General features: G+C 40.6%; 1 protein-coding gene across 1 annotated transcript; it reads right to left on the bottom strand.

Annotated features, from left to right (window-relative positions):
- Positions 1–8231: 8231 nt before the first annotated feature.
- LOC100766517 (60S ribosomal protein L7-like) lies at positions 8232–8920 on the bottom strand. Its single transcript, XM_035450037.1, has one exon. The coding sequence runs from the start codon at positions 8850–8852 to the stop codon at positions 8511–8513; it is 342 nt and encodes a 113-aa protein (XP_035305928.1). The 5' UTR covers positions 8853–8920; the 3' UTR covers positions 8232–8510.
- Between the last annotated feature and the right edge of the window lie 6764 nt (positions 8921–15684).

The raw sequence follows: 15684 nt of genomic DNA, 5'->3' as shown, positions 1-15684 counted from the left end.
AAACAAAGTCTCAACAGACACAAGAACATTGAAATGACCTCATGTATCACATCAGACCACCATGAATTAAAGCTGGATATCATCAACAACAGAAAACCTACAAACCCATGGAAACTGAACATCGCTCAGCTAAATTACCAATAGGTCAAAGAATAAATAAAAAAGAAATTAAAGACTTCCTAGAAGTAAATGAAAATGAATACATAACATATTCCAACTTAGGGAGCACAATAAAAATGGTGCCAAGAGTAAACTCCATAGCACTAAGTGCCTGCATAAAGAATTTGGAGAAATCTCATACTAGCAACTTCACAGCACATCTGAATGCTCTAGAACAAAAAGAAGAAAACATACCCAAGAAGATTACATGGCAGGAAATAATCAAACTGAGGGCTGAAATCAATAAAATAGAAACAAGGAGAACAACACAAAGAATCAATGAAAAAAAGAGTTGGTTCTTTGAGAAAAAGCGACAAGATAGACAAACCCTTATCCAAACTAATTAAAAGACAGGGAGAAAAATCCAAATTAACAAAATCAGAATCAAAAGGGGGAGATAATAGACACTGAGGAATTCCAAAAACTTATTATGTCATACTTCAAAAACCTCTACTCCATAAAATTGGAAAACCTTAAGAAATGTACAATTTTCTTGATAGATACAACTTACCAAAGTTAAATCAAGATCAGATAATTTAAGTAAACCTATAACCCCTAAGAAAACAGAAGCAGTCATTAAAAGTCTCCCAACCACCGGGCGTTGGTGGGGCATACCTTTAATCCCAGCACTCCCAGCCAGGGAAGCAGAGGCAGGCGGATCTCTGTGAGTTCGAGGCAAGCCTGGTCTCCAGAGCGAGTGCCAGGATAGGCTCCAAAGCTACACAGAGAAACCCTGTCTTGAAAAACCAAAAAAAGAAAAAAAAATCTCCCAACCAAAAAAAAAAGGCCAAGGGCCAGACAACTTTAGCACAGACTTCTAACAGACTTTTGAAGAAGAGATAATGTCAATACTCATCAAATTAGTCCACAAAATACAAACAGAAGAAACATTGGCCAATTCCTTTTATGAGGCCACAGTCACCGTGACACGGAAACCACACAAAGATTCAACAAGAAAGAGAATTACTAACCAAATTCCCTCATGAACATAGATGCAAAAATACTCAATAAAATACATGCAAACCAAAACCAAGAACACCACATCGAAAAGATCATGCAACACGATCAAGTATGCTCCCATCCCAGAGATGCAGGAATGGTTCAACATACAAAACTCTGTCAATGTAATCCACCACATAAACAAACTGAAAGAAAAAAAAAACACATGATCATCTCACTGGATGCTGAAAAGGCCATTGACAAAATCCAACAACGCTTCATGACAAAAAAGTCTTGGAGAAACCAGAGATACCAGGGACATACCTAACTAAACATAATTAAACCAATTTACAGAAAGCCTGTATTCAATATCAAATTAAATGGAGAGAAACTCAAAGCAATTCCACTAAAATCAGGAAGAAGACAAGGTTGTCCACTCTTTCCATATCTATTCAATATAGTACTTGAAGTTCTACTACCAAATAATACTACTACTACTTAATAAGACTACTAAAGGAGATCAAGGGGATGCAAATCAGAAAGGAAGAAGTCAAAGTATCTTTATTTGCAGATGATATGATAGCATACATAAATGATCCCAAGAATTCTACCATGGAACTCCTACAGCTAGTAAACACCTTCAGTGAAATGGCTGGATACTAGATTAACTAAAAAGAAATAATTAATAGCCCCCTGATATACAAATAACAAAGATGCCGAGGAAGAAAGCAAGGAAACAGAACCCTTCACAATAGCCACAGATAATATAGAGTATCTTGGGATAATTCTAACCAAGCAAATGGAAGACCTGTATGACAAGAACTTCAAGTCTTTGAAGAAAAAATTACAGAATATATCAGAAGATGAAAAGATTTCTCGCACACAAGGATTGGTAGGATTAACATAGTAAAAACGGACACTTTGCCAAAGACAATCTACAGATTCAGCACAATCCTCACCAAAATTCCAACACAATTCTTCACAGACTTTGAAAGAACAATACTCAACTTTATATGGAAAAACAAATAACCCATGGTAGCTAAAAACAATCCTGTGCAATAAAAGAAATCAGGAAATCCCTGATTTCAAGCTGTACTATAAAGCTATAGTAATAAAAACTAGATGATATTGGCATAGACAGGTTAATCAATGAAATTGAATCGAAGACACAGATGTAAATCCACACACCTATGGATACCTGATTTTTGATAAAATCCAGAGATGGAAAATGGAAAAAAGAAGCATCTTCAACAAATGGTGCCAGTCTAACTGGATGTCTGAATGTAGAAGAATGCAAATAGATCCATATCTATCACCCTGCACAAAACTCAAGGCCAAGTGTATCAAAGACCTCAAAAAAAAAAAAACAGAAACACTTGACCTTTCAGAAGAGAAAGTGGGAAATAGCTTTGAACTCATTGGCACAGAAGACAACTTTCCAAACAGAGCACCAATAGCAATGTCATTAAGATAACAATTAATAAATGGGACCTCATGAAACTGAAAAGCTTCTATAAGGCAAAGGACAGCATTAATATGGCAAAATGGCAGCCCAAAGAATGGGAAATCTTTACCAACTCCACATCTGACAAAGGGCTGATATCCAAAATATATTTTTTTAAAAAATCAAGCAACTAGATATAAACAAACTAAATAATCCAATTAAAAATGGGGTACAGATCTAAACAGAGAAGTCTCAACAGAGAAATCTCAAATGGCTGAGAAACATTTAGAGAAATGTTCAACATCCTTAACAAATAGAGAAATGAAATAAAAAATACAAGTGACAGCTCATGCTGGAGAGGATACGGAGTAAGGGGAACACTCCTCCAACTCTGATGGGAGTACAAACATGTATAACCACTTTGGAAATCAATATTGTGGTTTCTCAGAAAACTGGCAGTTGAGCTACCTCAATACATAGCTATATCATTCTTGGACATATACCCAAAGGACGCTCAATCATATCACAAGGACATTTACTCAAGTATATTCATAGCAGCTTTACTCATAACAGCCAGAAACTGAAAACAACATAAATGCCCCTCAACTGAAGAATGAATCAAGAAAATGTGCTACATTTACACTTTTACACAAAATGTGAAGTATTAGTTGTTAAAAAAATTATCATGAAATGTGCAGGGAAACAGGTGGAATTAGAAAAAAAATCATCTTGAGTGAGGTAACATAATCCCAGGAAGACATAATTCATATTCGCTTATAAGTGGATATTAGCTGTTAAGTAAATGATAATCAAACAGGTCCACAGGTCTAGAGAAGCTAAGTAGCAAGGAGGGCTCAAGGGGAGACATGTGGATATCTCTGGGAAGGTGAAATATAATATATTTGAAGGGTGGGCTGGGTGCAGGTGGGGATTGAATGGGAACAGGAGCGGTTAAGAGTGAGGTGGGGGAGGGAGCACTGGGAAAGATGACTGGAATTGGGGGGCATTTCAGGGGCAAGGTGGAAACTTAGTACAATGGAAACTCCCAGGAATCTATGAGAGTGACTCTAGGGAAGACTCCTAGGAATGGGGGTTAGAGCCTGAACTGGCCATTTTCTGTAACCAGGCAAAGCTTCCAAGGGAAGTACTAGGGCACTAACCCAGCCACAAAACTTTGAACTACAATTTTTCCTGCCTACAAGTTGTGCTGGGATAAAGGTGCTGAAGAACTTATGGGAATGGCCAACCAATGACTGGTCCAACCTGACAGCCAGGCTATGAAAGGGAACCCACACATGACACTGCCTGGATGGCCAGATACCAGAGAGCCCAGAGACGTAGGATAGCAACTAAACATGACCAGTAAAAAAAAAAAGTGTCAAGGAAATGATTCCTGATGATATTCTTCTATACTCATAAAAAGGAGCCAAGCATAATCATTATCACGAAGGCTTCATCCAGCAACTAAGGGGAGCAGATGACTCACAACCAAATATTAGGTGGAGCTCAGGGAATCCTATGGAAGAGGGGGAGGAAAGACTGTAGGAGCCAGAGCGGTCGAGGACATCAAATGAACAAGGCCCACAGAATCAACTAATAAGGCTCATAGGGGCTCACAGAGACTGAACCAACAATCAGAGAACCTTAAAAAAATCTTTAACCTAATAACATTTTAAAGATACTACAGTGCAATTTTTAACTTCCAAAATATAGTTTGTAAAAACAAGGTTTATGCTTTAAGAAAATAACTGAAATGACACTTTACATCTACTAGAGTGGCAGACAGATTGAGTGATAATTATTGCTCAATTTTGTTGTCGTTGAGACAGGGTTTTCTGTGTAGCCCTGGCTGTCCTGAAACACCCTCTATAGATCAGGCTGTCCTTGAACTCACAGAGATCTTCCTGCCTCTGCTTCCAAGCGCTGGAATTGAAAGTATGTGCCACTACTGCCTAGCCTACTGCTTTATTTATGATAGCAAAAAATGTAACCAATCTAGATGTCCATCAACAAATAAATGGATAATGAAAATGTGGAACATATACACAATGGAGTAGTATTCAGCCATAAAGAAATATAAAATCATGAAATCTGCAGGAAAATGGGTGGACATGGAAAGTACACTAATAAGTGTGGTACCCAAACTCAGAAAGGAAAGTACTGTTCTCCCTCATATGTTGATCCTAATCCATAATATACACCTGTGCATGTAAAGAAGAAACCACAGAGGATGGTATTAGGTAATGATAAAGACAGAATGCACGCAAGAGAACACAAGTCAAGAAAGGTTACAAAGCCTTTTTTTTTTCTAGCTTCAATTCCTTTTAAGTTTGTTTCTTTGTTTATCCATGGTGATAAATAGATTCAACTTTCTAGATATTGAAATAGCAAGAATCATACAAGACCTGAACAACAGGGAGCTCTTGGTCCCCAAACTGATAGCTGAGATACCAGCATGAGACTGATCCAGACCCCAGGAACGTGGGTTTCAGTGAGGAGACCTTGGAAATCTACGGGACCTCCTGTAGTAGTTCAGTACTTGTCCCTAGCATAGGAATAGATTTTGGGAGCCCATTCCACATAGAGGGATACTTCCTGAGCCTAGACACACGGGGGTGGGCCTAGGCCCTATCCCAAAGGATATGATAGACTCTGAATACCCCCCTATGTAAGGCCTCACAATCCAGGGGGAGCAGAAAGGATATGTGATAGGTAGGGTTTTAGTTGGGGGAGTGGTAGGAGAGGAGAGGAGGGAGAGGGAACTGGGATTGACAAGTAAAACAATCTTGTTTCTAAATCAAATAAAAAGAATAAAAAAGAAGTAACAGATGGGAGTTTAAAAATAATTTGCATTCATTTAAAACATTCTATAATAAGCATGTATTGATTTTATAATAAACCAATAAAAACAATAGAATAGCATAAAAAATTAAAAATTAAAAAAAAGAAATAATGTGACTGATGGTGAAAGTGTAAAACCCCAAGTGAAGCTTCATGACTTCAGAATGGCCATTCTATAAACACCTAGAATTTCACTGCCATGAACAAACCTTGAGACTAACCAAGTTAATGATGATGTTTCTATTTGTGAATTACTTACAATACAGTGATTTTGTTTAAAATTTACAAATAGAGAAACTGGAAGTCTCATAGATGATAATAAATGTAGAACTTTTAGTCAAAAGGTAAAAATAACCCAGGGTCCATTATTTGATGAATGTAATATTATTTGACCATGAAGATGTCTGAGTAAACACTGGGCATGGTGGCCCATGCTTTTAATCCCAGCATTTGGGAGGCAGAATTAGGTAGATATCTGTGAGTTGGAGGACAGCCTACTCTACATAGTAAGTCAACCAAAACAATGTCTGAGGAAAAGGGGAAAGAGGAATCAAAGCTTGGGAAGATGATATGCGCTGAAAAGGGAAGACCACACTTGTTCCACTTGGGTAGAAGGAACTGGGGAAACAATGGATCCAAACAAAAACTGAGTTTACATGCACTGAAAGAGGAAAACTAAGGAAGCAGTGTGCTGTCTATTTTCAAGCTCTCAGGTGTTCAGTTAAATGAGACGGTGTTGTGCTGTTTTACTCTTTGGTCTTTTCAGGGGCCCACCACCCACCCAGCTCTGAAATAAATAACACATGGAGTCTTATTACTTATGAATGTCTGGCCTCAGCTTGCCTTTTTTCTAGCCCTTCTACCTTTTCCCTCTGGGCTTTTATATTTCTTCTTTTTTAATTTTTTATTTTAATTAGAAAGAAGATTATTTTACATGTCAATCCAAAGTCCCTCTCCCTCCCCTCTTCCCCTGCCCCCCCAACTAACACCCTACCTATCCCATACCATTTCTGTTCCCCAGGGAGGGTGAGGCCTTCAATGAGGGGTCTTCACAGTATGACATAGCCTTTGGGATAGCCCCTAGGCCCTCTCCAGTGTGCCTAGGCTCAGGGAGTTTCCCTCTATGTGGAATAGGCTCCCAAAGTCCATTCTTATGCTAGGGATAAGTACTGATCCACTACAAGGGGCCCCATAGATTTCCAAGGTCTCCTCACTGACACCCACATTCATGGGGTCTGGATCAGTCCCATGCTGGTTTCCCAGCAATCAGTCTGGGGACCAAGAGCTCCCCCTTGTTCAGGTCAGCTGTTTCTGTGGGTTTCACCAGCCTGGACTGGACCCTTTGCTCATTTCTCATCCTTCTCTGCAACTGGATTCCAGCTCAGTTCAAGATTTAGCTGTGGGTGTCTGCTTCTACTTCCACCAGCTGCTGGATGAAGGCTATACAATGGCATATAACACAGTCATCAATCTCATTATCAGGGGAGGACATTTAAGGTAGCCTCTCCTCTGCTGCTTAGATTGTTAGCTGGTGTCATCTTTGTAGCTCTCCAGACATTTCCCAAGTACCTGATTTCTCTTTAAACCTATAATGTCTCCCTCTATTATATTATCTCTTATCTTGCTCTCTTCTGTTCTCCCCCCAACTCAAACTCCCTGCCCTATCATGTCCTCCTCACCCCTCCTCTTCTCCCCTTCTCATTCTCCTAGCTCCCTCTCCCCTCCCCCCATGCTCCCAATTTGCTCAGGAGATCTTGTCCCTTTCCCCTTCTCCAGGGGACCATGTATGTCTCTCTTAGGGTCCTCCTTGTTTATTAGCTTCTCTGGCAGTGTGGATTGTAGGCTAGTAATCATTTACTCTATGTCTAAAATACACATATGAGTGAGTACATACCATGTTTGTCTTTTTGTGACTGGGTTACCTCACTCAGAATGGTTTCTTCTAGTTCCATCCATTTGCCTGTGAATTTCAAGATTCCATTGTCCCCCCCACCTCCCACCCCCGCTGAGTAGTACTCCATTGTGTAAATGTACCACATTTTCTCTATCCATTCTTCAGTTGAGGGGCATCTAGGCTGCTTCCAGTTTCTGGCTATTACAAATAATGCGGCAATGAACATAGTTGAACAGATGTCCTTGTTGTATGAATGTGCTTCTTTTGGGTATATGCCTAAGATTGGAATTGCTGGATCTTGTGGTAGACTGATTCCCATTTTCCTGAGGGATCACAATACTGATTTTCAAAATGGCTGTACAAGTTGGCACTCCCACCAGCACTGGAGGAGTGTTCCCCTTTCTCCGCATCCTCTCCAGCATAATCTGTCATTGGTGTTTTTTATTTTAGCCATTCTGACATGTGTAAGATGGTATCTCAGAGTTGTTTTGATTTGCACTTCCCTGATGGCTAAGGATGTTGAACACCTTTTTTTCCATTTTTTATTATTTTAATTACTCATATTTACATATCCATCCCCCTTGCCCTCCCTGCCTCCCATGTTCCCCACCCAACCCACCCCAAACCCAACTCCCCCCCACTCCTCTCCAGGGATAGTGAGGCCCTCTACCAAGGACCTACAATGTCTGTCATATTGTTTGGGGAGGGTCTAGACCCTTCTTACTGTATCTGGACTGCAGTAGTATCCCTCCATAGGGAATGGGCTCCCAAAGTCCATTTGTGCTCTAGGGATAAAGACTGGCTCCTCTGTCAGAGGAGCCATAGACTGTCTTCTCTGTCAGAGGAGCCATAGACTGTCTTGGGCTCCTAGCTGGCACCCACATTCAGAGGTTTTGGTTTGGTTCAATGCTGTTTCCTCAGCTTTATGATTAGGGACTCCATTCTTTTTTTCCCCAGTTTGCCAAGCTGTGACTGTTTATTAACTGACCAGATTACAAAAATACCACGGGCAACACCTTAGTTCATCCGTCTAATAAGCTTGTTTATCTGGTCTTCCCTGTTGCCAGCATCATCACCTTCCACAAAATGAGTTGTCTTTTTCTTCATTCCACCTCATGGAGAAGATAATTGGAAGGGCCACAGGAAGTTACTTGCTTCCTTGAAGTGTTTTCCGACTGTATAGATCTCATGAATAAGATCCTCCATGCAGATGTTGCCGTTTTTACCAAGAGATCAAGCAATCAAGGAATTGTCTGTCAAGGTAATTCTCTTCTTATTGATTTTGCCATAGACGCGCTTGTAGATGAGCTCATTTACTGACTTCAGGTTGGGGTACCCCCATGCAATGTATGGTTCCACAATTCTCAACATGTTAATTGAAGCCTTGTTGAGCTTAATAAAGGTGCCATTGAAGATCTGACGAAGACGGAGCAGCTGCAACACCTTGCGAACCTTTGGGCTTACACCATTGATACCTCGGATTCGGATGACAAATGCCAGCTTGGGTTCTGCAGGCACATAGAAGTTTCCAGCTTTCCTTGCCATCCTAGCCATGCTAATCTCTGTCCGGTACATCTGCCTGTATTCCTTGTGGTAATGCTTTGCCTTTTCATACAGGAGCTTCCTCCGTGCCTTCTGCAGTGTCTTCAGTGCAAAGTTTTTTCGAAAGCGCTTCACCTTCAACTCTGCAAAATTCCTTCCCTTTTTCTTAAGGGTTTCTGGCACAGCAGGAACCTGCTTTTTTCTTCTCCGTCACAGCCTCCATGGTTCCAGTCGGAAAACAGAGAGCTGGGGACTCTATTCTATCAGTAGGTCAGGTCCACTGTTTCTGCAGGTCTCTCCATCCCTGTCTTGGCTCCTTTGCTCATCCCTCCTCCCTCTCCACAACTGAATTCCAGTAGTATGGTTCAGTGCTTAGTATGGGTGCCTGTTTCTGCTTCGAACAGCAACTGAATGAAGACTCTCCTTCCTCTCCCTGCCCTCGGGCTCCAATTTGGTCAGGGGTTCTTCTCCCGATCCCCTTCACTTTCTTATGCATCTTTCAGCCATTTTAGATTCCTCTATTGAGAATTGTCTATTTAGTTCTGTACCCCACTTTTTAATTGAACTGTTTGGTGTTTTGGAGACTAGCTTCTTGAGTTCTTTGTAAATTTTGGAGATCAGCCCTCTGTCAGAGGTGGGGTTGGTGAAGATCTTTTCCCATTCTATGGGCTGCTTTGTCTTGCTGACTGCATCCTTTGCCTTAGAGAAGCCTCTCAGTTTCAGGAGGTCCAATTTATTAATTGTTGATCTCAGTGTCTGTGCTACTGGTGGTTATGTTCAGGAAGCGATCTCCTGTACCAATTCATTCAAGGGTATTTCCTACTTTCTCTTCTAATAAGTTCAATGTGGCTGAATTTATGTTGAGGTCTTTGATCCATTTGGACTTAAGTTTTGTGCATGGCAATAGACATGGATCTATCTGCAGCCTTCTACATGCCAGCATCCAGTTATGCCAGCACCATTTGTTGAATATGCTTTCTTTATTCCAATGTATAGCTTTAGCTTCTTTGTCAAAAATCAGGTGTTCGTAGGTGTGTGGCTTAATTTCATGGTTTTCAACTCGATTCCATTGGTCTACCTGTCTATTTCTGTACCAATACCAAGCTGTTTTCAGGACTATAGCTCTGTAATAGAGCTTGAAATCAGGGATGGTGATGCTTCCAGAAGTTATTTTATTGTACAGGGTTGTTTTGGCTATCCTGGGTCTTTTGTTTTTCCATATAAAGTTGAGAATTGTTCTTTCAAGGTCTGTGAAGAATTGTGCTGGGATTTTGATGGGGATTGCATTGAATCTGTAGATTGCTTTTGGCAAGATTGCCATTTTTACTATGTTGATCCTACCTATCCAAGAACATGGGAGACCTTCCATTTTCTGGTATCTTTTTTTAATTTCTTTCTTTAAAGACTCAAAATTCTTATGATACAGGTCTTTCACTTTTTTGGTTAGTGTTACCCCAAGGTATTTTATGTTGTTTGTGGCTATTGTAAAGGGTGATATTTCTCTAACTTCTTTCTCAGAACATTTATCATCCATATATAGTAGGGCTACTGTTTTTTTTTTTAAGTTAATCTTGTATCCAGCCACTTTGGTGAAGGTGTTTATCAGCTGTAGGAGTTCCCTGGTAGAGTTTTTCAGGTCACTTATGTAGACTATATCTTCTGCAAACAGTGAAAGCTTGACTCTCTCCTTTCCAATTTAGATCCCCTTGATCTCCTTTTGTTGTCTTATTGCTCTAGCTAGAACTTCAAGGACAATATTGAAGAGATATGGAAAATGTGGACAGCCTTGTCTTGTTCCTGATTTTAGAGGAATAGCTTTGAGTTTCTCTCCATTTAGTTTGATATTGCCTGTTGGTTTACTGTATATTGTTTTTATTATGTTCAGGTATGTTCCTGTTATCCCTGATCTCCCCAGGACCTTTATCATGAAATGGTGTTGGATTTTGTCAAAGGCTTTTTCAGCATCTAGTGAGATGATCATGTGGGTTTTCTTCTTCAGTTGGTTTATATGGTGGATTACATTGATAGATTTTTGAATGTTGAACCAACTCTGCATCCTGGGGATGAAGCCTACTTGATCATGGTGGATGATTTTGTGATATGTTCCTGGATTCAGTTCGCCAGTATTTTATTGATTATTTTTGCATCAATGTTCATGAGGGATATTGGTCTGTAGCTCTCTTAGTTGTGTTTGTGTGGCTTGGGTATCAAGGTAATTGTAGCCTCTTAAAAAGAGTTTGGCAATGTCCCTTCTGCTTCTATTGTGTGGAACAATTTGAGGAGTATTGGTATTAGCTCTTCTTTGAGCTAATTCTGCCATCTGTCCAAAAAATTGTCCATTTCCTTTAAATTTTCCAATTTTGTGGAGTACAGGTTTTCAACGTATGACCTAAAGATTCCCTGGATTTCCTTGGTGTCTGTTGTTATGTCCCCCTTTTCTGATTTTGTTAATTTGCATGTTCTCTCTCTGCCTTTTGGTTAGTTTGGATAAAGGTTTGTCTATCTTGTAGATTTTCTCGAAGAACCAAGTCTTTGTTAAATTGATTCTTTGAATTGTTTTCTTTGTTTCAACTTTATTGATTTCTGCCCTCAGTTTGATTATTTCCTGGCATCTACTCCTCCAGGGTGAATTTGCTTCCATTTGTTCTAGAGCTTTCAGCTGTGATGTCAACTCTCTGGTGTGACTATTCTCTAGTTTCTTCATATGAGCACTTAGAGCTATGATCTTTCCTCTTAGTACTGCTTTCAAAGTGTCCCATAAATTTGGGTATGTTGTGTCTTCATTTTCATTGAATTCTAGGTAGTCCTTAATTTCTTTATTTCTTCATTGACCAAGGAGTGGTGCAATAGCGCATTGTTCAATTTCCATGAGTTGGTAGGTTTTCTGCAATTTCTGTTGTTTTTGAATTCTAACTTTAAAGTGGTCTGATAAGACACAGGGGATTATTCCATTTTTTTATCTGTTGAGGTTTGCTATGTTGCCAAGTATGTGGTTGATTTTAGAGAAGGTTCCATGTGATGCTGAAAAGAAGGTATACTCTTTTGTGTTTAGATGGAATGTTCTATAGATGTCTCTTAATCCCAACTGGGTCATAACTTCTGTTAGTTCCTTTGTCTCTTTGTTAAGTTTCTGTCTGGTGGTTCTGTCCAGTGGTGAGAGTGGGATGTTGATGTCTCCCACTATAACTGTGTGAGGTCTTATTTGTGATTTGAGTTTTAATGTTTCTTTTACAAATGTTGGTACCTTTGTATTTGGGGCATAGATGTTTAGAATTGAGACTTCTTCCTGATGGATTTTTTCTGTTATGAGTATGTAATGACCTTCTTCATCTCTTTTGATTGATTTTAGTTTGAAGTCTAATTTGTTAGATACTAGGATAGCTACCCCAGCTTGTTTCTTGGGTCCATTTGATTGGAATATTTTATCCCAACCCTTTACTATGAGGTAATGTCTGTCTTTGAATTTGAGGTGTGTTTCTTATATGCAGCAGAAGGATGGATTCTGTCTTGCATCCACTTTGTTAGCCTGTGTCTTTTTATAGGTGAGTTAAGACCATTAATATTGAGGGAAATTAAGGACCATTGAGTGCTTATTCTTGTTTATTTTTGATTTGTTGTTGGTAGTGGTATTGTATGTGGATTTACCCTGCTTTTTCTTTTGGGTTTTGGGAAAGTGGGATTATGTATTGCCTATGTTTTGTGAGTGTAGTTAATTTCCTTAGGTTGGAGTTTTCCTTCTAGTATTTTCTGTAGGGCTGGATTGGTGGATATGTATTGTTTAAATCTGGTTTTGTCACAGAGTATCTTGTTTTCTCCATTTACAGTGATTGAAAGCTTTGCTGGGTATAGTAGTCTGGGCTGACATCCGTGTTCTCTCAGACTTGGTAGAATATTTATCCAGGTCCTCTGTCCTTCAGAGTTTCCATGGAGAAGTCTGGTGTAATTCTGATAGGTTTACCTTTATATGTTACTTGGCCTTTTTTCTTTGCTGTTCTGTTGGTTATGCTTGCATCTGTGGTTCCTGATTGTTTACTAAGCTTTTCCACTTCCAGCACTCCCTCAGTTTGTGATTTCTTTATTGTCTCTATTTCAGTTTTCAGGTCTTGACCTGTTTCCTTCAGCTGTTTAATTGTATTTCCTTGGCTTTCCTTGATTTCTTGCATCTTTTGTTTCATCTTTTCTTCTATTTCTCTGAACGATTTTCTCATTTCCTCTCTTGGGGTCTCTATCATCTGCATGAAGTTGTTTTTAAGGTTGCTCTCTTCTGCTTCATCTGTGTTGGGATGTTCAGGCCTTGCTGGTGTAGAGTACCTAGACTCTGGTGGTGTCATATTGGTTTTCCTGTTGTTGTATGTGTTCTTATATTGTCGTCTTCCCATCTCTTCTTCCAGTGGGTGCAGGTGGTGTCTCTTCCTTTCCTGGTGTGTATGGGTCCAAGGTTCTCTTATGATGGGTCTCAGGGTGGGTGCAGGCAGGTCTGAGGCACTCGCTCTCCAGGTGAGGAAGAGTGGGACTAGCAAAGAGATGTCAGCAGACTCAGGATTGCTTGGTCCTCAAGGGCCGAGTCGATCTGCCTGCAGACCCCAGAACGGGAGTTCCCAGAGTGGGCAAGTGTTAGTTGGGCCCAAGGCAGGAGCTGAAGCAGCTCACCTCTGCCCTGAGTGGGGGTGGCAGTAGCCCAGGGAGCTCAGCAGACTCAGAGTTGCTTGGTCCACAGGGGCCGAATCGATCTGCCTGCAGACCCCAGCTCTTTCTTACTTCTACATAGCTTACTTTTACTCTTTCTCCATGGCTGGCTGGCTGGCTGGCTGGCTGGCTAGCTGGCTGGCTGGCTGGCTGGGTAGCTGAGTGGATAGTCCCTCATGTACTCCTCACCTTGTTCTCTTGATGCCCCTCTTGCCTCCTTTCTCCTTCTATTTATACTCTCTGCCCGCCAGCCATGCCTATCCTTGCTTCTGCCTTGCTATTGGCCATTCAGGTCTTTATTAGGACCAGGTGTTTTAGGCAGGCACAGTAACACAGCTTCACAGAGTTAAACAGATGCAGCATAAACAAAAGTCACACACCGTAAAATAATATTCTACCACAAAACAGAGTCAAAGTCTAACAGAGTAAAGAGATGGTGAAAGAGGAATTAAAAGGAAAAGCAGGGTACAAGCATGATGGCACATGCCTGCAGTTTTCAGAGGAAGAGGCAGACCTATTGAGAGTGTACATAGTGAGTGAGACTTTCAAGATACAGAGGAAGAGAAATTCAAGAATTAGATTGGTATGGTTGCTTATGCCTATAATCATCTACTGTGGAAGTAGATATGCATTGCTTTTTTTGAAGTCAGAAGGATCATGAGTTCAAGATCAGACCAGCAACATTATAAGAATTTGTCTCAAAGGGGGAAGGGGAGGACAAGAAAAAAAAGAGAGAGGGAAGAAAGAAATTAAGAAATCCAAGAATGAGCTGCCTAGGGACATACAGAGTTGCTAGGCTGCCCATTTGATGACCTAGCTAAGAACGGGAAACCATAAATTTGTATTGGCTCTAAACTTCATAACTGTGATCTTTTTTTATTTCCAGCAGCCTGAGTAGTGAACAGAAAAGTGGTGGGAACTTGAACTCACCCTGAGCTGTGAATCTACAGAGCAGATAAAGCAACAGAAACTGGGATCTTGGTTAGAATGTTTGAAATGAGGCTCCAGGGTTCAACGTGGAGCCCTAAGGAGCACTAAAACATAGAGTGTGAACAGAAGGTATGCATGGAGGTAAATGGGAAGGAAGAGGCAGGAGCCAGTGGTGTCATAAAAGGAAGCATATCCTCTAAACTCCAGAGGCTAAAGAAGCCTCCAGATCACAATGGCCAAACCTTTGATTGTGGGAGTCAGAACAAAAAGAATCCCAGAAATGAGAAAGAAACTTGCCCAGGCTCACAGTGACTTAGTCAGAACTAAACTTCAGAGCTTTAAATTCTGCCTAGCACTTTTGTCTCTTTGACAGCTGTTGGCTACATTTTCTTCTCTTGTTTTAAAAGTCATGTATGTTTCTCTGTATATAATTTGGACAACTCCAAAAGGAAGAATTCATTTGAAACCTTAATCTTACCGTTAACTGGAAACATTTCAACATATGTGGTAGTTTCAAAAACAAGTTCACAAATTCTTTGCCACTTACTCCCATCCAGAGATGGGTCCCATTCCTAGCTCCAAGAAGATGGATGGGTGGTCTTAGCAACTGTGTCCAACAGAGAAGGATGTAGGGAAAGATGCAGCATGACTCCTGGCGCTAGGTCTTAAAAGCAGCATTGCTTCCACCTGGCTCATTCTCTCGGGACACTTGTTCTTGGAACCCAGCTGTCATGCTATGAGGAAACCCAGGCCACATGGATAGGCCACATGTAAGCATTCCAGCCAACGGTTCCAGCTGGGTTCCTAGTGAGCAAGCAGCATCAACTGCCAGACATGTGGCTGAGGGAGTCATTGTCTGACTGCAACTGCGAGAGGGGCTCAAAGAAGGACCATGTGACTCGTCACAGGCAACCCCAAGAGAGCTGAGAGTCAAAAAGTGACTGGTGTTATTTCCCATCACTAAATTTGAGGGTGGGTTGTTATGTAGCACAAAACGATCCTTTGTGTGCATGTATCTCTCAATTATAGTCTTGGAGTCATGATACATAGACCATTTTCCATCCTCCTTTTTTAACTCTACATTAGCTGTAATTTTCCCATATGATTAAAAATCTATTTAATCCTGGCACAGTGGACCATGCAGGTAATCCCAGCACTTTGAAGGTGGGAGACAGGAGATCATAAGTTTGAGGATGGGCTGAGGTATTATTGAGATACTCAAAATCCAAAGGTCTTTTAAAATATTAGT

This window comes from Cricetulus griseus, chromosome X (assembly GCF_003668045.3).
Source record: "Cricetulus griseus strain 17A/GY chromosome X, alternate assembly CriGri-PICRH-1.0, whole genome shotgun sequence".
Classification (NCBI taxonomy): domain Eukaryota; kingdom Metazoa; phylum Chordata; class Mammalia; order Rodentia; family Cricetidae; genus Cricetulus; species Cricetulus griseus.
Note: the sequence above shows the minus strand (reverse complement) of the source record. Positions and strands in the feature narration are given on the sequence as shown.